Below are 26,572 nucleotides of genomic sequence, written 5' to 3'. Positions count from 1 at the left end.
ATTCCGATATAAACCGATACCGATATATACAGTTGTGAAATTAACACATTATTATGCCTGATTTTGTTGTGATGCCCCGCTGGATGCATTAAACAATGTAACAAGGTTTTCCAAAATAAATCAACTCAAGTTATGGAAAAAAATGCCAACATGGCACTGCTATATTTTTTATTGAAGTCACAAAGAGCATTATTTTTTTTAACATGCCTCAAAACAATAACAGTGCAATACTTTTTCATAACATGGTCACTACTGCCTAGTTCGTCTTGTTATGTTCTTATTTTACTGTTATATTTTTATTCTCATTGTTGCTTTTTATTTTTATTCTTATTGTAAGATTTTTCTATTCTGTTTCCATTTATGCCCCCATTATTTACTTTTTACTAGGGATGTCCGATAATGGCTTTTTGCCGATATCCGATATTCCGATATTGTCCAACTCTTTAATTACCGATACCAACCGATATATACAGTCGTGGAATTAACACATTATTATGCCTAATTTGGACAACCAGGTATGGTGAAGATAAGGTACTTAAAAAAAAAAATTAATAAAATAAAATAAGATAAATTAAAAACATTTTCTTGAATAAAAAAGAAAGTAAAACAATATAAAAACAGTTACATAGAAACTAGTAATTAATGAAAATTATTAAAATTAATTGTTAAAGGTTAGTACTATTAGTGGACCAGCAGCACGCACAATCATATGTGCTTACGGACTGTATCCCTTGCAGACTGTATTGATATATATCGATATATAATGTAGGAACCAGAATATTAATAACAGAAAGAAACAACCCTTTTGTGTGAATGAGTGTGAATGAGGGAGGGAGTTTTTTTTGGGTTGGTGCACTAATTGTAAGTGTATCTTGTGTTTTTTATGTTGATTTAATTTAAAAAAAAAACTACCGATAATTTCCGATATTACATTTTAACGTATTTATCGGCCGATATTATCGGACATCTCTACTTTTTACTTTTTAAATTCGATCTCAATTCTGTACACTGCTGCTGGAATATTAATTTTCCTGAGGGAACTCTCCTGAAGGAATCAATAAAGTACTATATCTATCCAAACAGCAGCTTGGAGTTTGGGACATGCTCTCCCTGAGAGAGACTATGAGGAGGTTGATGTGGGCGAGGTTGGGGAGGGTGGGGGGGGTTGTATTGTAGCGTCCCGGAAGAATTAGTACTGCAAGGGATTCTGGGTATTTGTTCTCTTGTGTTTATATTGTGTTACGGTGCGGATGTGCTCCCGGAATGTGTTTGTCATTCTTGTTTGGTGTGGGTTCACAGTGTGGCGCATATTTGTAACAGTGTTAGAGTTGTTTATATGCCCACCCTCAGTGAGACCTGTATGGCTGTTGACCAAGTATGCCTTGCATTAATTCGTGATGAAAACAGCCGGTAGATATTATGTGACTCGGACGGCACACACGCAAAGGAAATGCCTTTAAGGTTTATTGGCACTCTGTACCTCTGCTTCTCGCTGGGAACTCATTGAAACACAAAGTTTTTGTGATAACTTAGATACAATTATTCCAACACATTCCCCGCTTCCGCCATCCTAGTCACTGCCGTTGTGTCCTTGGGCAAGACACTTTACCCCACCTGCTGCAAGTGGTTTAAATGTAACTTAGATATTGGGTTTCACTATGGAAAAGCGCTTTGAGTCACTAGAGAAAAGTGCTATATAAATATTTTTCACTACACACTTCACTTCATTGGGTTAGCTGATGGTGTTTAAGTTTGGTGTCAACAGGTGAGCAAAACAAACAAACGAGCAGACCTTCCGCTCGCCTGCATCCCATCAGCACGCGCAGAATAAACAGGCAAATGCCACGAGCCTCTAAATGCCAATTAGGTGTGATTCATCTCCCTCCCGCCGCTCGGGGAGGGAAACAGCGGGGGTTCATTTAGCCACCCCGGCCCCCCTGCATTTGACTCCTCTTCCCCTGAGTGCATCCTTCATGTCACAACATTTGACCACCACCACCAGTCCAACATTACATCATGGTTCTTGTCAAAATATTGATGTTTGAGCAAAGTATTTTGTTTACTAAATTCCCCCGCCCCTCAAAGTTTGTTCCCTTTTTTTTTTGTTCTAATACATTGCCTAAAAACAAAAGTACATCAGCGAATTTAAAGGTAATTTTAAAAAAATGCATGGAAATAAATGAATTCAATATAAAATGAATGAAAAAAGAGAAAATTACCGTATTTTCCGCACCATAAGGCGCCCTGGGTTATAAGCCGCGCCTTCAATGAACGGCATATTTCAAAACTTTGTCCACCTATAAGCCGCCCCGTGTTGTAAGCCGCATCTAACTGCGCTAAAGGAATGTCAAAAAAACAGTCAGATAGGTCAGTCAAACTTTAATAATATATTAAAACCAGCGTGATGTGGGCGCGCATGGAATCGTATATCAACATGGACAGAGCTGCGTGAAAAAAGCCACCCGGCCTCTTCGCGTAAACTTAAACTTACCTTAACCACTCGCTCATCTTTTCTTCATCCATCCGTCCCTTCGAGTTGGCTTTTATGATGACGCCGGCTGGAAAGGTCTCTTTTGGCAAGGTCTTCCTTTTGAATATCACCATGGGTGGAAGTTTCTGGCCATTAGCATGGCAAGCTAGAACCACAGTGAAGGATGACTTCTCATTCCCTGTGGTGCGAATATTCACCGTACGTGCTCCTGTTGTATCCACAGTGCGGTTCACAGGAATATCAGTTGCTGTGAAATAGTAATCCGTGTGCGGATGGAGAGATTGCGTCTTTTCATGAACCGGATCCCTGTCGCTTAGTAGGAGCCATTTTGTGGTCTTTACAGATGTAAACACACAAAGGAAATGAAACGTACGGTAATATCCGCGCGCTTTTTCTTCTTCTACGCGGGCGGGTGGTTGCTTACAGTAGAAGAAGAAGCGCTTCCTGTTCTATGGGGGCGGGTGCTTACCTTGGCGGTTGCTTGCGTAGAAGAAGAAGCGCTTCCTGTTCTACCGGGAAAAAAGATGGCGGCTGTTTACCGAAGTTGCGAGACCGAAACTTTATGAAAATGAATCTTAATATTAATCCATATATAAGGCGGTTATATATATATATATATAAGGTGGTTATAAGGCGCACTGTCAGCTTTTGAGAAAATTTGTGGTTTTTAGGTGCGCCTTATAGTGCGGAAAATACGGTAAGTAAATCTAAGGAATGTTCTAACTAGGGTTTTATCCTGCCGATTGAGTGAGACTGGCCGATTAAAACAGGGGTGTCAAACTCATTTTAGGTCGGGGGGGGGGTCGCATGGAGGAAAATCTACACCCGAGTGGACCGGACTGGTCAAATCACGGCACGATAACTTAAAAATAAAGACAACTTCAGATTGTTTTCTTTGTTTAAAAATAGAACAAATTGTACAAATCCTAATGTAGTTGTTTTTTTTACCCTTGCATGTTTCGTTTAATAGTATTCTATCTTTATTTGTCGTTATTTATACTTTCTGAATAAATGATGTGATAATGTTCATCAACTCATTAGTGTTCATTTTCAATCTATCAAGATAAAAAAATAATTAAAAAAATCAAATTACAGCATGTTATTTATGTAGTTTGCTCGTTTTCCTCCTTTTTTTAACATATGTACAAACCCCGTTTCCATATGAGTTGGGAAATTGTGTTAGATGTAAATATAAACGGAATACAATGATTTGCAAATCCTTTTCAACCCATATTCAGTTGAATGCACTACAAAGACAACATATTTTATGTTCAAACTCATAAACTGTATTTTTTTAAAAATTAACTTAGAATTTCATGGCTGCAACACGTGCCAAAGTAGTTGGGAAAGGGCATGTTCACCACTGTGTTACATCACCTTTTCTTTTAACAACACTCAATAAACGATTGGGAACTGAGGAAACTATTTGTTGAAGCTTTGAAAGTGGAATTATTTCCCATTCTTGTTTTATGTAGAGCTTCAGTAGTTCAACAGTCCGGGGTCTCCGCTGTCGTATTTTATGCTTCAAAATGCGCCACACATTTTCGATGGGAGACAGGTCTGGACTGCAGGCGGGCCAGGAAAGTACCCGTACTCTTTTTTTTTTTACGAAGCCACGCTGTTGTAACACGTACTGAATGTGGCTTGGCATTGTCTTGCTGAAATAAGCAGGGGCGTCCATGAAAAAGACGGCGCTTAGATAGCAGCATATGTTGTTCCAAAACCTGTATGTACCTTTCAGCATTAATGGTGCCTTCACAGATGTGTAAGTTACCCATGCCTTGGGCACTAATGCACCCCCATACCATCACACATGCTGGCTTTTCAACTTTGCATCGATAACAGTCTGGATGGTTCGCTTCCCCTTTGGTCCGGATGACACGATGTCGAATATTTCCAAAAACAATTTGAAATGTGGACTCGTCAGACCACAGAACACTTTTCCACTTTGCATGAGTCCATCTTAGATGATCTCGGGCCCAGAGAAGCCGGCGGCGTTTCTGGGTGTTGTTGATAAATGGCTTTCGCTTTGCATAGTAGAGCTTTAACTTGCACTTACAGATGTAGCGACCAACTGTATTTAGTGACAGTGGTTTTCTGAAGTGTTCCTGAGCCCATGTGGTGATATCCTTTAGAGATTGATGTCGGTTTTTGATACAGTGAAGGTCACGGTCATTCAATGTTGGTTTCTGGCCATGCCGCTTACGTGGAGTGATTTCTCCAGATTCTCTGAACCTTTTGATGATATTATGGATTGTAGATGTTGAAATCCCTAAATTTCTTGCAATATTATGGACCGTAGATGTTGAAATCCCTAAATTTCTTGCAATTGCACTTTGAGAAACGTTGTTCTTAAACTGTTTGACTATTTGCTCACGCAGTTGTGGACAAAGGGGTGTACCTCGCCCCATCCTTTCTTGTGAAAGACTGAGCATTTTTTTGGGAAGTTGCTTTTATACGCAATCATGGCACCCACCTGTTCCCAATTTGCCTGCACACCTGTGGGATGTTCCATATAAGTGTTTGATGAGCATTCCTCAACTTTATCAGTATTTTTTGCCACCTTTCCCAACTTCTTTGTCACGTGTTGCTGGCATCAAATTCTAAAGTTAATGATTATTTGCAAAAAAAACATTGAACATCAAATATGTTGTCTTTGTAGCATATTCAACTGAATATGGGTTGAGATTGATTTGCAAATTATTGTATTCCGTTTATATTTACATCCGGCACAATTTCCCAACTCATATGGAAACGGGGTTTGTATATATACCAGCCCGGCCACTGGCCAAATTTTTTTTAACCCAATGCGGCCCCTGAGTCAAAAATTTTGGGGACCTCTGCCCTAGCCAGACGAATTTGGTCTGTAAATGATGCAAGGCGCTCGTCCCCACCAAGACCGGTAATACCACACCACCTTAGCCGCGCTCACCCTTTAGAGCACAGCTGTAACTTCCTGGCACTAAACCTGCAGAAAATATCTATTCTCAGGTTTCTCTCTGTTAAATGCTGAATGTGATTTTACAATTTTGTTAACATTGTTTGAGTGTTTTCCATGCTTGTGTTGACATTTCCTTTCTGCCTTGATAGCTGAGGGGATTATAATCAAAGGAAGGTTACATTAGAAATAATTTTTTTTACATTTAATCTATTTTTCTCCTTGTGGAGGGGGGCGTGGCCCGCGGACCTGCAGCGAAGCGGGGTGTGCCAGGACAGCGACTGGTGCGTAGATGGCCCACCTGGGCCTGGTTATCTAATCACCCGTCGCTCTGTTAAAAGGCAGCAGCCGGGAGGAGAGAGTGGTTGGAGCTGGAGCAAGAGAGCGAGCGAGAGAGACAAACACGAAGACATTAGTGCAAAATAAAACTGTATTGTAACCCTGAAACTGGACTCTCATGTCAATGCTTGGTGGTCCGAAGAACCCACTTGGAGGGCAACCTCCACAATTCCCACTCTCTCCTCCCGGCTGCTGCCTTTTAACAGAGCATGGTTAGATAACCAGGCCCAGGTGGGCCATCTACGCACCTGTCGCTGATCTCGAAGCCGGTCCTGGCACACCCCGCTTCGCTGCAGGTCCGCAGGCCACGCCCCCCTCCACACTCCTGCTTCTTATTTTCGACAGGCCATATAAACGATCAATAATTATCGATATCGACCGATATAAAACACTTGCATCCATCCATCCAGCCATCCATCCATCTTCTTCCGCTTATCCGAGGTCGGGTCGTGGGGGCAGCAGCTTAAGCAGGGAAGCCCAGACTTCCCTCTCCCCAGCCACTTCGTCCAGCTCTTCCTGTGGGACCCCGAGGCGTTCCCAGGCCAGCCGGGAGACATAGTCTTCCCAACGTGTCCTGGGTCTTCCCCGCGGCCTCCTACCAGTGGGACGTGCCCTAAACACCTCCCTAGGGAGGCGTTCGGGTGGCATCCTGACCAGATGCCCGAACCACCTCATCTGGCTCCTCTCCATGTGGAGGAGCAGCGGCTTTACTTTGAGCTCCTCCCGGATGGCAGAGCTTCTCACCCTATCTCTAAGGGAGAGCCCCGCCACCCGGCGGAGGAAACTCATTTCGGCCGCTTGTACCCGTGATCTTGTCCTTTCGGTCATAACCCAAAGCTCATGACCATAGGTGAGGATGGGAACGTAGATCGACCGGTAAATTGAGAGCTTTGCCTTCCGGCTCAGCTCCATCTTCAACCACAACGGATCGATACAGCATCCGCATTACTGAAGACGCCGCACCGATCCGCCTGTCGATCTCACGATCCACTCTTCCCCCACTCGTGAACAAGACTCCGAGGTACTTGAACTCCTCCACTTGGGGCAAGATCTCCTCCCCAACCCGGAGATGGCACTCCACCCTTTTCCGGGCTTGCAAACTTGCATCGTGATACAGTTTTCAGCCATATTGTCCAGTCCTGTTGATCACACATGCACAATTATAGTTAACGTGTATTGTTTAACATACCAAACATTTTGTGTCGACTTTATATTCAAAAGTGATGTCCTCCATGTGTTGTTGTGTCTTTTCCCCGGAAGTGACTTTCTTCCGCCTTCTGATTGGCTCAAATGTCGTGCATGTGTTTTTAATGCAGATGAAGATTATCTTCCATGTTTGCACTGCTGCGGTTTCTTTTTTACCCATGTTGGGACTGTTTGAAGCATCGCTGTGTGTGTGTGTGCGAGCCACTGTGCGGGGATGTGTCTAATAATAAAGCACAAATTAATCTCCTCATGCCGGAGGGGATAAAGAAGAAGCGACGGCAACAAATAAAACCACCAAAGTGTTGGTAGAAAGTGGAGGAGAAAAAGGACGGCAGTGATCAGCTGAGGGCTCATCGCTGAGCTTTGTGTTTGTTTTTCTCCGTGGAAGAACTTATCTGACGGCCAATTTGCATGTACAGTCGAGTGTGTTTGTTTGTGTTACATACGAATGGGTGTTTGTGTTACAGTGTGAGTGGATCACTGGTTTGGCTGCCGACTGGCCGTGCATTGATGCTTCATGTTGTCATCAAACACACACACACGTACAGTAACAAGCAATAACACACATATTTTGTAAGTTGACATGCAAACACTATAACTAGTCGTGCAAACACACACATGTACAGTAACAAGCAATAACACACACATCGTGTAAGTTGACGCGCAAAGACAATAACTAGTCGTGCAAACCCACACACAAACACACACTTGTACAGTAACAAGCAATAACACACACATCGTGTAAGTTGACGCGCAAAGACAATAACTAGTCATGCAAACACACACACACACACACACGTACAGTAACAAGCAATAACACACACATCATGTAAGTTGACGCGCAAACACAAAAACTAGTCGTGCAAACACACACACACACACACAGGTACAGTAACAAGCAATAACACACACATCATGTAAGTTGACGCGCAAACACAATAACTAGTCGTGCAAACACACACAGACACATACATGTACAGTAACAAGCAATAACACACACATCATGTAAGTTGACACGCAAACACGATAACTAGTCATGCAAACACACACATACACACACACACACACACATGTACAGTAACAAGCAATAACACACACATCATGTAAATTGACGCGCAAACACAATAACTAGTCGTGCAAACACACACACACACACACGTACAGTAACAAGCAATAACACACACATCATGTAAGTTGACACGCAAACACAATAACTAGTCGTGCAAACACACACACACACACATACATGTACAGTAACAAGCAATAACACACACATCATGTAAGTTAACATGCAAACAAAATAACTAGTCATGCAAACACACACACACACACATACAGTAACAAGCAATAACACACACATCATGTAAGTTGACGCGCAAACACAATAACTAGTCGTGCAATCACACACACACACACACACACACACACACACACGTACAGTAACAAGCAATAACACACACATCATGTAAGTTGACACACAAACACAATAACTAGTCGTGCAAACACACACACACACACGTACAGTAACAAGCAATAACACACACATCATGTAAGGTGACGCGCAAACACAATAACTAGTCGTGCACACACACACACACACATCATGTAAGGTGACGCGCAAACACAATAACTAGTCGTACAAACACACACACACACGTACAGTAACAAGCAATAACACACACATGTAAGTTGACACGCAAACACAATAACTAGTCATGCAAACACACACACACACACACGTACAGTAACAAGCAATAACACACACATCATGTACAAACCCTGTTTCCATATGAGTTGGGAAATTGTGTTAGATGTAAATATAAACGGAATACAATGATTTGCAAATCCTTTTCAACCCATATTCAATTGAATGCACTACAAAGACAACATATTTGATGTTCAAACTCATAAACTTTACATTTTTTTGCAAATAATCATTAACTTAGAATTTCATGGCTGCAACACGTGACAAAGTAGTTGGGAAAGGGCATGTTCACCACTGTGTTACATGGCCTTTCCTTTTAACAACACTCAATAAACGTTTGGGAACTGAGGAAACTAATTGTTGAAGCTTTGAAAGTGGAATTCTTTCCCATTCTTATTTTATGTACAGCTTCAGTCGTTCAACAGTCCGGGGGTCTCCGTTGTGGTATTTTAGGCTTCATAATGCGCCACACATTTTCAATGGGAGACAGGTCTGGACTACAGGCAGGCCAGTCTAGTACCCGCACTCTTTTACTATGAAGCCACGTTGATGTAACACGTGGCTTGGCATTGTCTTGCTGAAATAAGCAGGGGCGTGCATGGTAACGTTGCTTGGATGGCAACATATGTTGCTCCAAAACCTGTATGTACCTTTCAGCATTAATGGCGCCTTCACAGATGTGTAAGTTACCCATGTCTTGGGCACTAATACACCCCCATACCATCACACATGCTGGCTTTTCCACTTTGCGCCTATAACAATCCGGATGGTTCTTTTCCTCTTTGGTCCGGAGGACACGACGTCCACAGTTTCCAAAAGCAATTTGAAATGTGGACTCGTCAGACCACAGAACACTTTTCCACTTTGTATCAGTCCATCTTAGATGAGCTCAGGCCCAGCGAAGCCGACGGCGTTTCTGGGTGTTGTTGATAAACGGTTTTCGCCTTGCATAGGAGAGTTTTAACTTGCACTTACAGATGTAGCGACCAACTGTAGTTACTGACAGTGGGTTTCTGAAGTGTTCCTGAGCCCATGTGGTGATATCCTTTACACACTGATGTCGCTTGTTGATGCAGTACAGCCTGAGCGATCGAAGGTCACGGGCTTAGCTGCGTACGTGCAGTGATTTATCCAGATTCTCTGAACCCTTTGATGATATTACGGAGCGTAGATGGTGAAATCCCTAAATTCCTTGCAATAACTGGTTGAGAAAGGTTTTTCTTAAACTGTTCAACAATTTGCTCACGCATTTGTTGACAAAGTGGTGACCCTCGCCCCATCCTTTTTGTGAATAACTGAGCATTTCATGGAATCTACTTTTACACCCAATCATGGCACCCACCTGTTCCCAATTTGCCTGTTCACCTGTGGGATGTTCCAAATAAGTGTTTGATGAGCATTCCTCAACTTTATCAGTATTTATTGCCACCTTTCCCAACTTCTTTGTCACGTGTTGCTGGCATCAAATTCTAAAGTTAATGATTATTTGCAAAAAAAAAAAGGTTTATCAGTTTGAACATCAAATATGTTGTCTTTGTAGCATATTCAACTGAATATGGGTTGAAAAAGATTTGCAAATCATTGTATTCCGTTTATATTTACATCGAACACAATTTCCCAACTCATATGGAAACGGGGTTTGTCAGTTGATGCGCAAACACAATAATTAGTCGTGCAAACACACACACACACACACACACACACACACACACACACACACACACACACACACACACACACACACACACACACACACACACACACACACACACACACAAAGCTGCTCTCTATGTTTGTAAGGGTGTTTAGCAGCACCTCCTCCATATTGTTCCTCTCACAATTTAAGAGGCTTTTTCTTCTCAAGCAACGAGCAGCTTGCCACTGCTAATCCTGCACACCTTTCTTTTCATGTTGTGTGCCTTCTCACTGCACTACAACTATAGTACAACTATAGTACAACTATAGTACAGACATGGAAGTACAATACAAGTGCAGTACAGCCTAGACGTACAGTACACGTACAATACACGTATAGTACAGACCAGGACAAGTATAGTACAGACCAGGACAAGTATAGTACAAGTATAGTACAAGTACACTACAAGTATAGTACAAGTACACTACTAGTATAGTACAAGTACAGTACAAGTGTTAGTACAAGGACAGTACAAGTACACTACAGGTATAGTACAAGTACACTACAGGTATCGTACAAGTACAATACAAGTATAGTACAGACCAGGACAAGTACAGTACAAGTATTGTACAAGTACACGACAGGTATCGTACAAGTACAATACAAGTATAGTACAGACCAGGACGTGTAGTACAAGTATAGTACAAGTACAGTACAAGTATACTACAAGTATAGTACAAGTACTGTACAAGTACACTACAAGTACACTGCAAGTACAGTACAAGTATAGTACAAGTACAGTACAAGTATAGTACAAGTATCGTACAAGTACAGTACAAGTACAGTGCAAGTATTGTACAAATGTTAGTACAAGGACAGTACAAGTACAGTACAAGTACAATACAAGTATAGTACAAGTATAGTACAAGTACACTACAAGTATAGTACAAGTACACAACAAGTACAGGACAAGTACAGTACAAGTATAGTACAAGTATTTTACAAGTATAGTACAAGTACACTACAGGTATCGTACAAGTACAATGCAAGTATAATACAGACCAGGACAAGTACAGTACAAGTATTGTACAAGTATAGTACAAGTACACTACAGGTATCGTACAAGTACAATACAAGTATAGTACAGACCAGGACGTGTAGTACAAGTATAGTACAAGTACACTACAAGTATACTACAAGTATAGTACAAGTACACTACAAGTATAGTACAGGTACACTACACATATAGTACAAGTACACTACAAGTACATTACAAGTACTGTACAAGTACACTACAAGTATAATACAAGTACACTGCAAGGACAGTACAAGTACAGTACAAGTATAGTACAAGTACAGTGCAAGTATGGTACAAGTGTTAGTACAAGTACAGTACAAGTATTAGTATAAGTACAGTACAAGTACAGTACAAGTATAGTACAAGTCCAGTACAGGTACAGTGCAAGTATTGTACAAGTGTTAGTACAAGTACAGTACAAGTATTAGTATAAGTACAGTACAAGCACAGTACACGTATAGTACAAGTATAGTACAGTACAAGTACAGTACAACTATAGTACAAGTACAGTGCAAGTATTGTACAAGTACAGTACAAGTATAGTACAAGTACAGTGCAAGTATTGTACAAGTACAGTACAAGTATAGTACAAGTACAGTGCAAGTATTGTACAAGTGTTAGTACAAGGACAGTATACGTATAGTACAAGTACAGTACAAGTATTGTACAAGTGTTAGTACAAGGCCAGTACAATTATAGTACAAGTACAGTACAAGTATAGTACAAATACAGTACAAGTACAGTACAAGTATAGCACAAGTACAGTGCAAGTATTGTACAAGTGTTAGTACAAGGACAGTATAAGTATAGTACAAGTACAGTACAAGTATAGTACAAGTACAGTACAAGTATAGTACAAGTCCAGTACAAGTACAGTGCAAGTACAGTACAAGTACAGTACAAGTACAGTACAGCGGAGGACAGCATAAGGATCCTGGTAGGGAATGTTAGAATTTGACTAAAAGAAGGAATACAGTTTTTTCCATTTGCTTACACACAATTTGACTAACGGTGTGTCTTTTTTCAGAAGGATTTACACACTTTTCCAAACACCACATTAAGTTCTCTTAATCCCTAGATTATATGCACAATGACACACTTGGATCAAAACATATGCCCGTTCATCACAATAAAGCCAGTATTTGTATTGTCATCTCACTCACACACACACACTTCAAATGATGACACACTATTGGAGTGATAAATACTAAACACATTTGTCAAAAAACAACAACCCTATTTTACTATACAAATCACATGTTTGGGGCATTTTGCCCGACCCGTTTAGCATATGTGATGAATGATGACTGTAACTTTGACAAAATATGTTGGCAAATCCACCGCAATCCTCATTGTTTACTTTGAAGTGAGCCTACATGTGAAGACCTAAAGAGAAAGTGAAACTATCCTGTAATCTTTTCAAGAAGTGCTGAAAACTGAAAATATTTATTTTGACCACAGTCAGGTAAAGTAACACATCACAGTAGTCAACAACGACATCTGGAGATAAAGACGTGTGTATCACAATCCTAGTGTGTGTGTAAAGTGTGAAGATGTGTGTATCACAATGCTAGTGTGTGTGTAAAGTGTGAAGATGTGTGTATCACAATCCTAGTGTGTCTGCAAGATGTGAAGATGTGTGTATCACAATCCTTATATGTGTGCAAGATGGGAAGATGTGTGTATCACAATCCTTGTGCGTAAGATGAGAAGATGTGTGTATCACAATCCTAGTGTGTGTGCAAAATGTGAAGATGTGTGTATCACAATCCGTATATGTGTGCAAGATGGGAAGATGTTTGTATCACAATCATATGTGTGCAACATGGGAAGATGTGTGTATCACGATCCTAGTGTGTGTGCAAAATGTGAAGATGTGTGTATCACAATCCTTATATGTGTGCAAGATGGGAAGATGTTTGTATCACAATCATATGTGTGCAACATGGGAAGATGTGTGTATCACAATCCTAGTGTGTGTGCAAGATGTGAAGATGTGTGTATCACAATCCTAGTGTGTGTGCAAGATGTGAAGATGTGTGTATCACAATCCTTATATGTGTGCAAGATGGGAAGATGTGTGTATCACAATCCTTGTGTGTGTGCAAGATGTGAAGATGTGTGTATCACAATCCTAGTGTGTGTGCAAGATGTGAAGATGTGTGTATCACAATCATATGTGTGCAAGATGGGAAGATGTGTGTATCACAGTCCTATATGTGTGCAAGATGGGAAGATGTGTGTATCACAATCCTAGTTTGTGTGCAAGATGGGAAGATGTGTGTATCACAATCATTTTATGTGTGCAAGATGTGAAGATGTGTGTATCACAATTCTAGTGTGTGCAAGATGGGAAGATGTGTGTATCACAATCCTAGTTTGTGTGCAAGATGGGAAGATGTGTGTATGACAATCCTAGTGTGTGTGCAAGATGTGAAGATGCATTTGTTTTATATTTGTATTGCATTCTTAGATTTGTGTTGCACTTGTCTTATTTGTTTTACATTCGTGGTTCATTTTTCTTGCATTCGTCTTACATTTGTCTTGCATTCTTCCGTTTATGTCACATTTGTCTTACATTTGTGTGGCATTCATCCTACATTTATGTAACAATTGTCTTTCGTTTGTGTCGCTTTTTGTCCTGCATCTGTCTTACGTTTGCCTAGCATTTCTCCTACATTTGGGTCATTTTTATCTTGCATTTGTCTTACATTTGTGTCACTTTTGTCTTACATTATTCTTACATTTGTGTAGCATTTGCCTTACGTTTCTCTTATATTTGTCTTACATTTGTGTAGCAATTGACCGACATTTGTCACTTTTTGTATTGCATTTGTCTTACATTTGTGTAGCATTTGTCCTGTGTGGCTTTTGTCTTGCATTTGTCCTGCATTTGTGTTGATTTTGTCTTGCATTTGTCCTAAATTTGTGTTGCTTTTGTCTTGCATTTGTCCTACATTTGTGTTGCTTTTGTCTTGCATTTGTCCTACATTTGTGTTGCTTTTGTCTTGCATTTGTGAAGCATTTGTGTTGGTTTTGTCTTATATTTTTCTCACATCTGTCAAACATTTGTGTTGCATTTATTTTTTTAGTTTGTCTTGCATTTGTCTTACATTTGTGTGGTATGTGTCCTACATGCGTGTGGTTTTTGTCTTGGATTTGTTTATTTGTATTACATTTGTGTAGCAGTTGACAGATATTTGTCACTTTTTGTCTTGCATTTGTCTTACATTTGTGTAGCATTTGTCCTGTGTTGCTTTTGTCTTGCATTTGTCCTATATTTGTGTTGCATTTGTCTTGCATTTGTCTAACATCCGTCAAACATTTGTTTTGCATTTGTGTTGCATTTATTTTTCGTTTGTCTTGCATTTGTCTTACATTTGTGTGGCATGTGTCCTGCATGTGTGTTGTTTTTGACTTGCATTTGTCTATTTGTATTACAGTTGTGTTGCATTTGACCGACATTTGTCACTTTTTGTCTTGCATTTGTCTTACATTTGTGTAGCATTTGTCCTGTGTTGCTTTTGTCTTGCATTTGTCCTATATTTGTGTTGCTTTTGTCTTGCATTTGTCCTATATTTGTGTTGCATTTGTCTTGCATTTGTCTAACATCCGTCAAACATTTGTTTTGCATTTGTCTTGCATTTATTTTTCGTTTGTCTTGCATTTGTCTTACATTTGTGTGGCATGTGTCCTGCATGTGTGTTGTTTTTGTCTTGCATTTGTCTATTTGTATTACAGTTGTGTTGCATTTGACCGACATTTGTCACTTTTTGTCTTGCATTTGTCTTACATTTGTGTAGGATTTGTCCTACACTTGTGTTGCTTTTGTCTTGCATTTGGGTGGCATGTGTCCTACACATGTGTTGTTTTTGCCTTGCATTTGTCTTATATTTGTCTTACATTTGTGTTGCTTTTGTCTTACTTTTTTCCTCACATCTGTCAAACATTTGTTTTGCATTTGTGTTGCATTTATTTTTCGTTTGTCTTGCATTTGTCTTACATTTGTGTGGCATGTGTCCTACATGTGTGTTGTTTTTGTCTTGTATTTGTCTCAAATTTGTGTAGCATTTAAACGACATTTGTCACTTTTTGTCTTGCATTTGTCTTACATTTGTGTCGCTTTTGTCTTGCATTTGTGTGGCATGTGTCCTCCACGTGTGTTGTTTTTGTCTTACATTTGTCTTGTACTTGTCATACATTTGTGTAGCATTTGACCGACATTTGTCACTTTTTGTCTTGCATTTGTGTTACATTTGTGTAGCATTTGTCCTACATTTGTGTCACTTTTGTCTTGCATTTGTGTGGCATGTGTCCTCCACATGTGTTGTTTTTGTCTTGCATTTGTCTTATATTTGTCATACATTTGTGTAGCATTTGACCGACATTTGTCACTTTTTGTCTTGAATTTGTCTTACATTTTTGTAGCATTTGTCCTACATTTGTGTTGCTTTTGTCTTGCATTTGTGTGGCATGTGTCTTCCACGTGTGTTGTTTTTGTCTTGCATTTGTCTTATATTTGTCTTACATTTGTGTTGCATTTGTCCTACATTTGTGTTGCTTTTGTCTTGCATTTGTGTGGCATGTGTCCTACACGTGTGTTGTTTTTGTCTTGCATTTGTCTTATATTTGTCTTACATTTGTCTTATATTTGTCTTACATTTGTGCAGCATTTGTCCTACATTTGTGTTGCTTTTGTTTTGCATTTGTGTGGCATGTGTCCTCCACGTGTGTTGTTTTTGTCTTGCATTTGTCTTATACTTGTCATACATTTGTGTAGCATTTGACCGACATTTGTCACTTTTTGTCTTGCATTTGTGTAACATTTATGTAGCACTTGTCCTACATTTGTGTCGCCTTTGTCTTACATTTGTGTAGCATTTTGTGTTCCTTTTGTCTTACATTTTTCTCACATCTGTCAAACATTTCTTTTGCATTTCTGTTGCATTTATTTTTCGTTTGTCTAATATTTGTCTTCCATTTGTGCAGCATTTGACCGACATTTGTCACTTTTTTTCTTCTCGCATTTGTCTTACATTTTTGTAGCATTTGTCCTACATTTGTGTTGCTTTTGTCTTGCATTTGTGTGACATGTGTCCTCCACGTGTGTTGTTTTTGTCTTGCATTTGTCTTATATTTGTGTAGCATTTGTCCTACATTTGTGTTGCTTTTGTCTTGCATTTGTGTGGCATGTGTCCTACACGTGTGTTGTTTTTGTCTTGCATTTGTCTTATATTTGTCTTACCTTTGTGTAGCATTTGTCTTGCATTTGTGTAGCATTTGTCTTACATTTGTGTCGCTTTTGTCTTGCATTTGTGTGGCATGTGTCCTCCACGTGTGTTGTTTTTGTCTTGCATTTGTCTTACATTTGTGTAGCATTTGACCGACATATGTCACTTTTTGTCTTGCGTTTGTCTTACATTTGTGTAGCACTTGTCCTACATTTGTGTCGCCTTTGTCTTACATTTGTGTAGCATTTTGTGTTCCTTTTGTCTTACATATTTCTCACATCCGTCAAACATTTCTTTTGCATTTTTGTTGCATTTGTTTTTCGTTTGTCTAATATTTGTCTTCCATTTGTGCAGCATTTGACCGACATTTGTCACTTTTTTTCTTCTCGCATTTGTCTTACATTTGTGTAGCATTTGTCCTATATTTGCATTACATTTGTCTCGCATTTGTTTTACATTTTTGTCGCTTGTTTTCTTTGTATTTGTCTTACACTCTTCTTACATTTGTGTAGCATTGTTTTATATTTGTATTGCATTCTTCCGTTTCGGTCACATTTGTCTTACATTTGTGTAGCAATTGTCCTTCGTTTGTGTCGCTTTTTGTCCTGCATCTGTCTTACGTTTGTCTAGCATTTCTCCTACATTTTGGTCATTTTTATCTTGCATAGGTCTTACATTTGCCTTATGTTTGTCACTTTTTTTTTTCTTGCATTTGTCTTAAATTTGTGTAGCATTTGTCCTACATTTGTGTTGCTTTGTTCTAGCACTTGTCTAACATTTGTGTAGCATGTGTCCTATATTTGCATTACATTTGTCTGGCATTTGTTCTACATTTTTGTCGCTTTTTTTCTTGTATTTGTCTTACATTCTTCTTACATTTGTGTTGAAATTGCCTCACACTTATGCCACATTTTTGTTTCATTTGTGTGCCATGTGTGTTGCATTTGTGTTGTATCGCATAGATCTGCTTCTTCCAAATCCTCTCTGACATGTTGAATGGTGCACGTGAGGTAACTTTGTCAAATATATTCCAAGTAAACTAAAGAATTACTTTTACCAAACGTGCACAAATGTCCTTCGTAGTGAGCAAGTTGGGAGTCCGAATGCACTTTGGGTATTGAATGTGTGGCTCGGCGAGGGAGCTTCTTAGTTGCAACAAGTGGGACACTAGACGGGTCTGATGTTGGACTCTGAGCAGTGTGTCCGTGGTGAAGGACATCTGGCCCGAAGTGACCACCTGCAGCCTCCTCGGGCTCGTATCACACACCTTCATGACATCATTCTCCACGCTCGAGCGGAGTTCCAAAATGTGTGGCGCTCCATTTCAGTGAGGCCCGGCGTCTCCCCCAAACTCTCCTCCTGCGACGGTTGCCATGGCGAACCATTGTGTGCCTCTTTTGGGGGGCTCGTCCTCATGATGTCCTTCTCTGTGGTCTTCAGGCGTGGGCGCTCAGAAGGTACGCGTGGAGGAGGAGCTGGAGGCGTACCCCAACGAGTCCGTTGACCTGCGCTGCCAGTTCATCGACGGCGGAGGCCGGACCAAACTGACTCAGGTGAGCTTGACTGTGTTTGAAGGTGATGCTCTTCAAGCTTCTCTGGTGGAATTCTTTCCCATTCTTGCTTGATGTACAGCTTAAGTTGTTCAACAGTCCGGGGGTCTCCGTTGTGGTATTTTAGTCTTCATAATGCGCCACACATTTTCAATGGGAGACATGTCTGTCAGTCTAGTACCTGCACTCTTTTACTATGAATCCACGTTGATGTAACACGTGGCTTGGCATTGTCTTGCTGAAATAAGCAGGGGCGTCCATGGTAACGTTGCTTGGATGGCAACATATGTTGCTCCAAAACAGCATTAATGGTGCCTTCACAGATGTGTAAGTTACCCATGTCTTGGGCACTAATACACCCCCATACCATCACAGATACTGGCTTTTCAACTTTGCGCCTTTAACAATCCGGATGGTTCTTTTCCTCTTTGGTCCAGAGGACACGACGTCCACAGTTTCCAACAATAATTTGAAATGTGGACTCGTCAGACCACAGAACACTTTTAAACTTTGCATCAGTCCATTTTAGATGAGCTCAGGCCCAGCGAAGCCGACGGCATTTCTGGGTGTTGTTGATAAACGGTTTTCGCCTTGCATAGGAGAGTTTTAACTTGCACTTACAGATGTAGCGACCAACTGTAGTTACTGACAGTGGGTTTCTGAAGTGTTCCTGAGCCCATGTGGTGATATCCTTTACACACTGATGTTGCTTGTTGATGCAGTACAGCCTGAGGGATCGAAGGTCACGGGCTGAGCTGCTTACGTGCAGTGATTTCTCCAGATTCTCCGAACCTTTTGATGATATTACGGACGGACCGTAGATGGTGAAATCCCTAAATTCCTTGCAATAGCTGGTTGAGAAATGTTATTCTTAAACTGTTCGACAATTTGCTCACGCATTTGTTCACAAAGTGGTGACCCTCGCCCCATCCTTGTTGGTGAATGACCGAGCATTCCATGGAAGCTGCAATCATGGCACCCACCTGTTCCCAATTAGCCTTTTCACCTGTGGGATGTTCCAAATAAGTGTCGGATGAGCATGCCTCAACTTTCTCAGTCTTTTTTGCCACTTGTGCCAGCTTTTTTGAAACATGTTGCAGGCATCAAATTCCAAATGAGGTAATATTTGCAAAAAATAACAAAGTTTTCCAGTTTGAACATTAAATATCTTGTCTTTGCAGTCTATTCAATTGAATATAGGTTGAAAAAGATTTGCAAATCATTGTATTTTGTTTTTATTTACGATTTACACAACGTGTCAACTTCACTGGTTTTGGGTGTTGTACTTTATATGCTAAAAAGGGAGCTAATTGTTCTCGATACATAGTGGCGGAGTCGCAAGTGTCATGTCCTCACAATGTGGTCAAATTGGTGTGGTATTTTATTGTTATTATTTTCAACACTTCAAAAGGAATGATGTAGTGGGTATTTTGTCCGAACCTCTAAAACAAGCGTCTCCAACAGCTTTTCTTCTGGGAGCAGAATAAAAACGGCTTTATTTTTGCAGCGTTTACTTTCTTATCTTATTTCGATCCAAACAGGGAATGAGCTTGTTTTTGCCAGAACATTAAAAGAATGTTGATGTCCACATTTTAATTAAACATGTTGTTTATCGGCAACTTATTTCAGCATGCATTTATTTCGAGTTCAGTTTTTTTTTTCAATCACTATCTGAACTATGTTGACAAAAAGAAAAGTTGTGGCAACATTTACCGCATTTTCCGGACTACAAGGCACACTTAAAATCCTTTTTTTTCCCGTCAAAACTCGACAGTACGCCTTATAAGACGGAATAATTCTGGTTTTGCTTACCGACCTCGAAGCTATTTTATTTGGTACATGGTGAAATGATAAGTGTGACCAGTAGATGGCAGTCAAACATAATATATATGTGCAGACTGCAATATGTCTCAAGTAAACAACACCAACATTTTCTATGTTCCATTGAAAATATAGAACATTACACACGGCGCTCAAAAATCGACCAAAATGTTTTAGTACGACTTTGGTAAGCTATGAAGCCACACCGCTTGATGTGCTTCAACATTTGAGTGTTATTACGGTGTGTGTATAAGGTAAGACATTATCTGGCGTTTTGTTGGTGGCAGCAGGTAGCTTATTGTTTGTTGTCGTGATCCCAATATGCATACGATCGCGGGTAAAAAGGTGTCTAATGCTTAAACCAAAAAATAAACAAAAGGGGAGTGCCATTAGGAAAAGGCATTGAAGCTTAGGGAAGGCTATGCAAAACGAAGCTACAACTGAACTGGCTGCAAAGTAAACAAACACAGAATGCTGGACGACAGCAAAGACTTACTGTGGAGCTGAGAAGGCGTCCACAAAGTACATCCGTACATGACACGACAATCAGCAAAGAGGCATAGCATCAACTTAAATCGTCTTGATTGCTAAAACAAAGCAGGTGCGAGGAATATAGCGCTCAAAGGAAGACATGAAACTGCTACAGGAAAATACAGAAAAAAGAGAAAAAGACACCAAAATAGGAGCGCAAGACAAGAACTAACACACTACACACAGGAAAACAGCAAAAAACTCAAAATAAGTCAGGGTGTGATGTGACAGGTGGTGACAGTACACCTACTTTGAGACAAGAGCTATAGTCATGCATGCTTGGTTATGGTTTAAAGTCGTATCCAACATTTGCGAGAATGACTTTTTACTGAGTTACTGAATACAACTGAGTTTAATTTTTGTATGTTTTCTGCTGGTGGTGTGCCTGCGGATTTTTTCAGTGGAAAAATAAAAAAGTGACTTGGCTTAAAAAAAGGTCGAAAAACACTGCCCTAGCGAACAGACAACACCCGTTCAAACGTAGTCTACACCAGTGTTTTTCAACCACAGTCTGGTGTGCCGTGGGAGATGATCTAATTTCACCTATTTGGGTTAAAAATATTTTTTGCAAGCCAGTAATTATAGTCTGCAAGTGATGTGTTGTTGTTGAGTGTCGGTGCTGTCTAGAGCTCGGCAGAGTAACCGTGTAATACTCTTCCATATCAGTAGGTGGCAGCCGGTAGCTAATTGCTTTGTAGATGTTGGAAACAGCGGGAGGCAGCGTGCAGGTAAAAAATTAAAAAAATAAACAAAAGGTGAGTGCCCCTAAGAAAAGGCATTGAAGCTTAGGGAAGGCTACAGTGTATTGAAAAAATAAAAAAAATAAAAATAAAAAAATACCGTATTTTTCGGACTATAAGTCGCAGTTTTTTTCATAGTTTGGCCGGGCTCCAGTGCGACTTATATATGTTTTTTTCCTTCTTTATTATGTATTTTCGGCAGGTGCGACTTATACTCCGGTGCGACTTATACTCCGAAAAATACGGTAAATAAACAAACTTAAAAAAAAAAATAGAACAGCCTAATAGCTAGAACTAGTATGCATATATCTATAAAAAGGCTTTTTTTTTTAAAGAAGGGTTTTTAAGCCTTTTTTTAAAAGCATCCACAGTCTGTGGTTCCCACAGGTGGTCAGGGAGAGCATTCCACAGACTGGGAAAAAATAGATGCGCAAGACAAGAACTAAAACACTACACACAGGAAAACACCGAAAAACTCCAAATAAGTCACGGCGGGATGTGACAGGTGGTGACAGTACACCTACTTTGAGACAAGAGCTATAGTCATGCATGTTTGGCTATGGTTTGAATTCATATCCAACAATTGCGACTTTTTACTGTCAACCGAGTTTGTTTTTTAACCTTTTCTGCTGGTGGTGTGCCTGCGGATTTTTTCAGTGGAAAAAAAAATGTGACTGGCTTAAAAAAAGGTCGAAAAACACTGCCCTAGCGAACAGACACCACCCGTTCAAACGTAGTCTACACCAGTGCCGACAGTCTGGTGTGCCGTGGGAGATGATCTAATTTCACCTATTTGGGTTAAAAATATTTTTTGCAAACCAGTAATTATAGTCTGCAAATGATGTGTTGTTGTTGAGTGTCGGTGCTGTCTAGAGCTCGGCGGAGTAACCGTGTAGTACTCTTCCATATCAGTAGGTGGCAGCCGGTAGCTAATTGCTTTGTAGATGTCGGAAACAGCGTCAGGCAGCGTGCAGGTAAAAAATAAAAAAAATAAACAAAAGGTGAGTGCCCCTAAGAAAAGGCATTGAAGCTTAGGGAAGGCTATGCAGAACGAAACTAAAACTGAACTGGCTGCAAAGTAAACAAAAACAGAATGCTGGACGACAGCAAAGACTTACTGTGGAGCAGAGACGGCCTCCACAAAGTACATCCGTACATGACATGGCAATCAACACCAAAATAATAATAATAATAAAAATAATAGATTTTATTTGTAAAAAGCACTTTACATTGAGCAAACAACCTCAAAGTGCTACAGTGTATTGAAAAAAAAATAATAATAAAAAAAATAAATACCGTATTTTTCGGACTATAAGTCGCAGTTTTTTTCATAGTTTGGCCGGGCTCCAGTGCGACTTATATGTTTTTTTCCTTCTTTATTAAGCATTTTCGGCAGGTGCGACTTATACTCCGATGCGACTTATACTCCGAAAAATACGGTAAATAAAAAAAACTTAAAAAAAAAAAATAGAACAGCCTAATAGCTAGAACTAGTATGCATATATCTATAAAAAGGCTTTTTTTAAAAGAAGGGTTTTTAAGCTTTTTTAAAAGCATCCACAGTCTGTGGTGCCCTCAGCTGGTCAGAGAGAGCATTCCACAGACTGGGGAAAAAATAGATGCGCAAGACAAGAACTAAAACACGACACACAGGAAAACACCGAAAAGCTCCAATTAAGTCACGGCGGGATGTGACTGGTCGTGACAGTACACCTACTTTGAGACAAGAGCTATAGTCATGCATGCTTGGTTATGGTTTGAATTCATATCCAACAATTGCGACTTTTTACTGTCAACCGAGTTTCGTTTTTTAACCTTTTCTGCTGGTGCTGTGTGCCTCCGGATTTTTTCAACGCAAAAAATGTGCCTTGGCTCAAAAAAGGTTGAAAAACACTGGTCTACACAGAGGTTAACAGAGTCTGGCGCGCGCGAACGTAAACAAAGTCCGCGGGACTAGATTTGAACATATCTTTGCAGAGAATAACAACTGTGGTGTTGTGGACAGGTGAAGCACGACGTCACAACTTTGAAACAATCCATTCGACGAGTCGGCGCGCAAAAGAACGCATAAGGACTTTGCGCGCGCGAACGCAGTCCACGTGAACAGAGTCGCCACAAGTGCAAAGGGTGTCCGCCAGCGTGCAGAGTGTCATTATTATTTTTTTTTAGGCGCCAGGATTTCTGCACCTTTTCATCATCTTTCCACAGCATGCTTGTTGGCAAACACGTTTCCTGGTGTTTGTTGGCAGACTACGCCCAAAGTTGAGTGAATGAGAACATCCGCAGGCTAAGACACTGATGTTGAAGACGAGGCAAACAAGCTGGTGGGGGGGGAATGAACACTTGGCTGAGCTCACTCTGATCGTTGCTTGACTCGCGATCAATATTCAATTTGTCCGCCTACAAAAAGCTGAAATGGGCCTCTTCCCTCCAGTCGACTAATTGGCGTTGCGGCCTTCCTCCGCCCGTCGCCGCATGGCAGCGTTTAGTCACAGGTAATTGCTAAAACGTCTATTGATGAACCTGTGCTGCTCACTGCAGACGGAAAAGGGAATCGATGCGATCAAGCGGCGCTCGCGTTTCCTGCCACTGCCAACGTGTCCCGGGTGGCCCGAAAGTTCAGAAAAATGCCGTCTTAAAAAAAGAGACACATAATTGAAAGGCTTTCACGCTGCTTTTTTTTTTTTTGGGGACGCTGACATTTTGTCACTGGAGTGAGATTATTTATACTATTCTCATGTGACTAATGCTGTATAATAGACTGTATTTATATTATTCACATGTGACTAATGCTGTATAATAGATTGTAGTTATATTATTCACATGTGAATAATGCTGTATCATAGACTGTATTAATATTATTCACATGTGACTAATGCTGTTTAATAGACTGTATTTATATTATTCAAATGTGAATAATTCTGTATAAAACACTGTATATTATTCACATGTGAATAATGCTGTATAATAGACTGTATTTATGTTATTCACAAGTGAATAATGCTGTATAATAGACTGTATTTATATCATTCACATGTGAATAATGCTGTATAATAGACTGTATTTATGTTCTTCACATGTGAATAATGCTGTATAATAGACTGTATTTATGTTATTCACATGTAAATAATGATGTATAATAGACTGTATTTATATTATTCACATGTGACTAATGCTGTATAATAGACTGTATTTATATTATTCACATGTAAAGGGACGGTGTGGCGCAGTGGGAGAGTGGCCGTGCGCAACCCGAGGGTCCCTGTTTCAATCCCCACCTAGTACCAACCTCGTCATGTCCGTTGTGTCCTGAGCAAGACACTTCACCCTTGCTCCTGATGGGTGCTGGTTAGCGCCTTGCATGGCAGCTCCCTCCATCAGTGTATGAATGTGTGTGTGAATGGGTAAATGTGGAAGTAGTGTCAAAGCGCTTTGAGTACCTTGAAGGTAGAAAAGCGCTATACAAGTACAACCCATTTATCATTTATTCATTTATAAATAATGATGTATAATAGACTGTATTTATATTATTCACATGTGAATAGTGCTGTATAATAGACTGTATTTATATTATTCACATGTGAATAATGCTGTATAATAGACTGTATTTATATTATTCACATGTGAATAATGCTGTATAATAGACTGTATTTATATTATTCACATGTGAATAATGCTGTATAATAGACTGTATTTATATTATTCGCATGTGACTAATGCTGTATAATAGACTGTATTTATATTATGCACATGTGACTAATGATAAACTGTATTTATATTATTCACATGTGAATAATGCTGTATAATAGACTGTATTTATATTATTCACATGTGAATAATGCTGTATAATAGACTGTATTTATATTATTCACATGTGAATAATGCTGTATAATAGACTGTATTTATATTATTCGCATGTGACTAATGCTGTATAATAAACTGTATTTATATTATTCACATGTGAATAATGCTGTATAATAGACTGTATTTATATTATTCACATGTGAATAATGCTGTATAATAGAATGTATTTATATTATTCACATGTGACTAATGCTGTATAATAGACTGTATTTATATTATTCTCATGTGACTAATGCTGTAAAATAGACTGTATTTATATTATTCACATGTGAATAATGCTGTATAATAGACTGTATTTATATTATTCACATGTGAATAATGCTGTATAATAGACTGTATTTATATTATTCACATGTGACTAATGCTGTATAATAGACTGTATGTATATTATTCACATGTGAATAATGCTGTATAATAGACTGTATTTATATTATTCTCATGTGACTAATGCTGTATAATAGACTGTATTTATATCATTCACATGTGAATAATGCTGTATAATAGACTGTATTTATATTATTCACATGTGAATAATGCTGTATAATAGACCGTATTTATATTATTCACATGTGAATAATGCTATATAATAGACTGTATTTATATTATTCACATGTGACTAATTCTGTATAATAAACTGTATTTATATTATTCTTATGTGAATAATGCTGAATAATAAACTGTATTTATAGTATTCACATGTGAATAATGCTGTATAATAAACTCCATCCATCCATCCATCCATCTTCTTCCGCTTATCCGAGGTCGGGTCGCGGGGGCAGCAGCCTAAGCAGGGTAGCCCAGACTTCCCTCTCCCCAGCCACTTCGTCCAGCTCTTCCCGGGGGATCCCGAGGCGTTCCCAGGCCAGCCGGGAGACATAGTCTTCCCAGCGTGTCCTGGGTCTTCCCCGTGGCCTCCTACCGGTCGGACGTGCCCTAAACACCTCCCGAGGGAGGCGATCGGGTGGCATCCTGACCAGATGCCCGAACCACCTCATCTGGCTCCTCTCATCTGGCTCCTCTCGATGTGGAGGAGCAGCGGCTTTACTTTGAGCTCCCCCCGGATGACAGAGCTTCTCACCCTATCTCTAAGGGAGAGCCCTGCCACCCGGCGGAGGAAACTCATTTCGGCCGCTTGTACCCGTGATCTTGTCCTTTCGGTCATAACCCAAAGCTCATGACCATAGGTGAGGATGGGAACGTAGATCGACCGGTAAATTGAGAGCTTTGCCTTCCGGCTCAGCTCCTTCTTCACCACAACGGATCGATACAGCGTCCGCATTACTGAAGATGCCGCACCGATCCGCCTGTCGATCTCACGATCCACTCTTCCCTCACTCGTGAACAAGACTCCGAGGTACTTGAACTCCTCCACTTGGGTCAGGGTCTCCTCCCCAACCCGAAGATGGCATTCCACCCTTTTCCGGGCGAGAACCATGGACTCG

The 26,572-nt window shown here is 40.0% G+C and overlaps 1 protein-coding gene across 2 annotated transcripts in view; it reads left to right on the top strand.

Annotated features, from left to right (window-relative positions):
- Nucleotides 1-26,572, top strand: part of pvrl2l (PVR cell adhesion molecule related 2 like) — a 575,165-nt gene that overhangs the window by 223,816 nt on the left and 324,777 nt on the right. For both annotated transcript variants that reach the window (XM_061930916.1, XM_072912528.1), the window contains exon 2: nt 18,065-18,177. In XM_061930916.1, coding sequence (XP_061786900.1) covers nt 18,065-18,177 — 113 coding nt within the window. The remainder of the gene's footprint in view (nt 1-18,064; nt 18,178-26,572) is intronic.

This window comes from Nerophis lumbriciformis, linkage group LG37 (genome assembly GCF_033978685.3).
Source record: "Nerophis lumbriciformis linkage group LG37, RoL_Nlum_v2.1, whole genome shotgun sequence".
Lineage (NCBI taxonomy): Eukaryota > Metazoa > Chordata > Actinopteri > Syngnathiformes > Syngnathidae > Nerophis > Nerophis lumbriciformis.
Note: the sequence above shows the minus strand (reverse complement) of the source record. Positions and strands in the feature narration are given on the sequence as shown.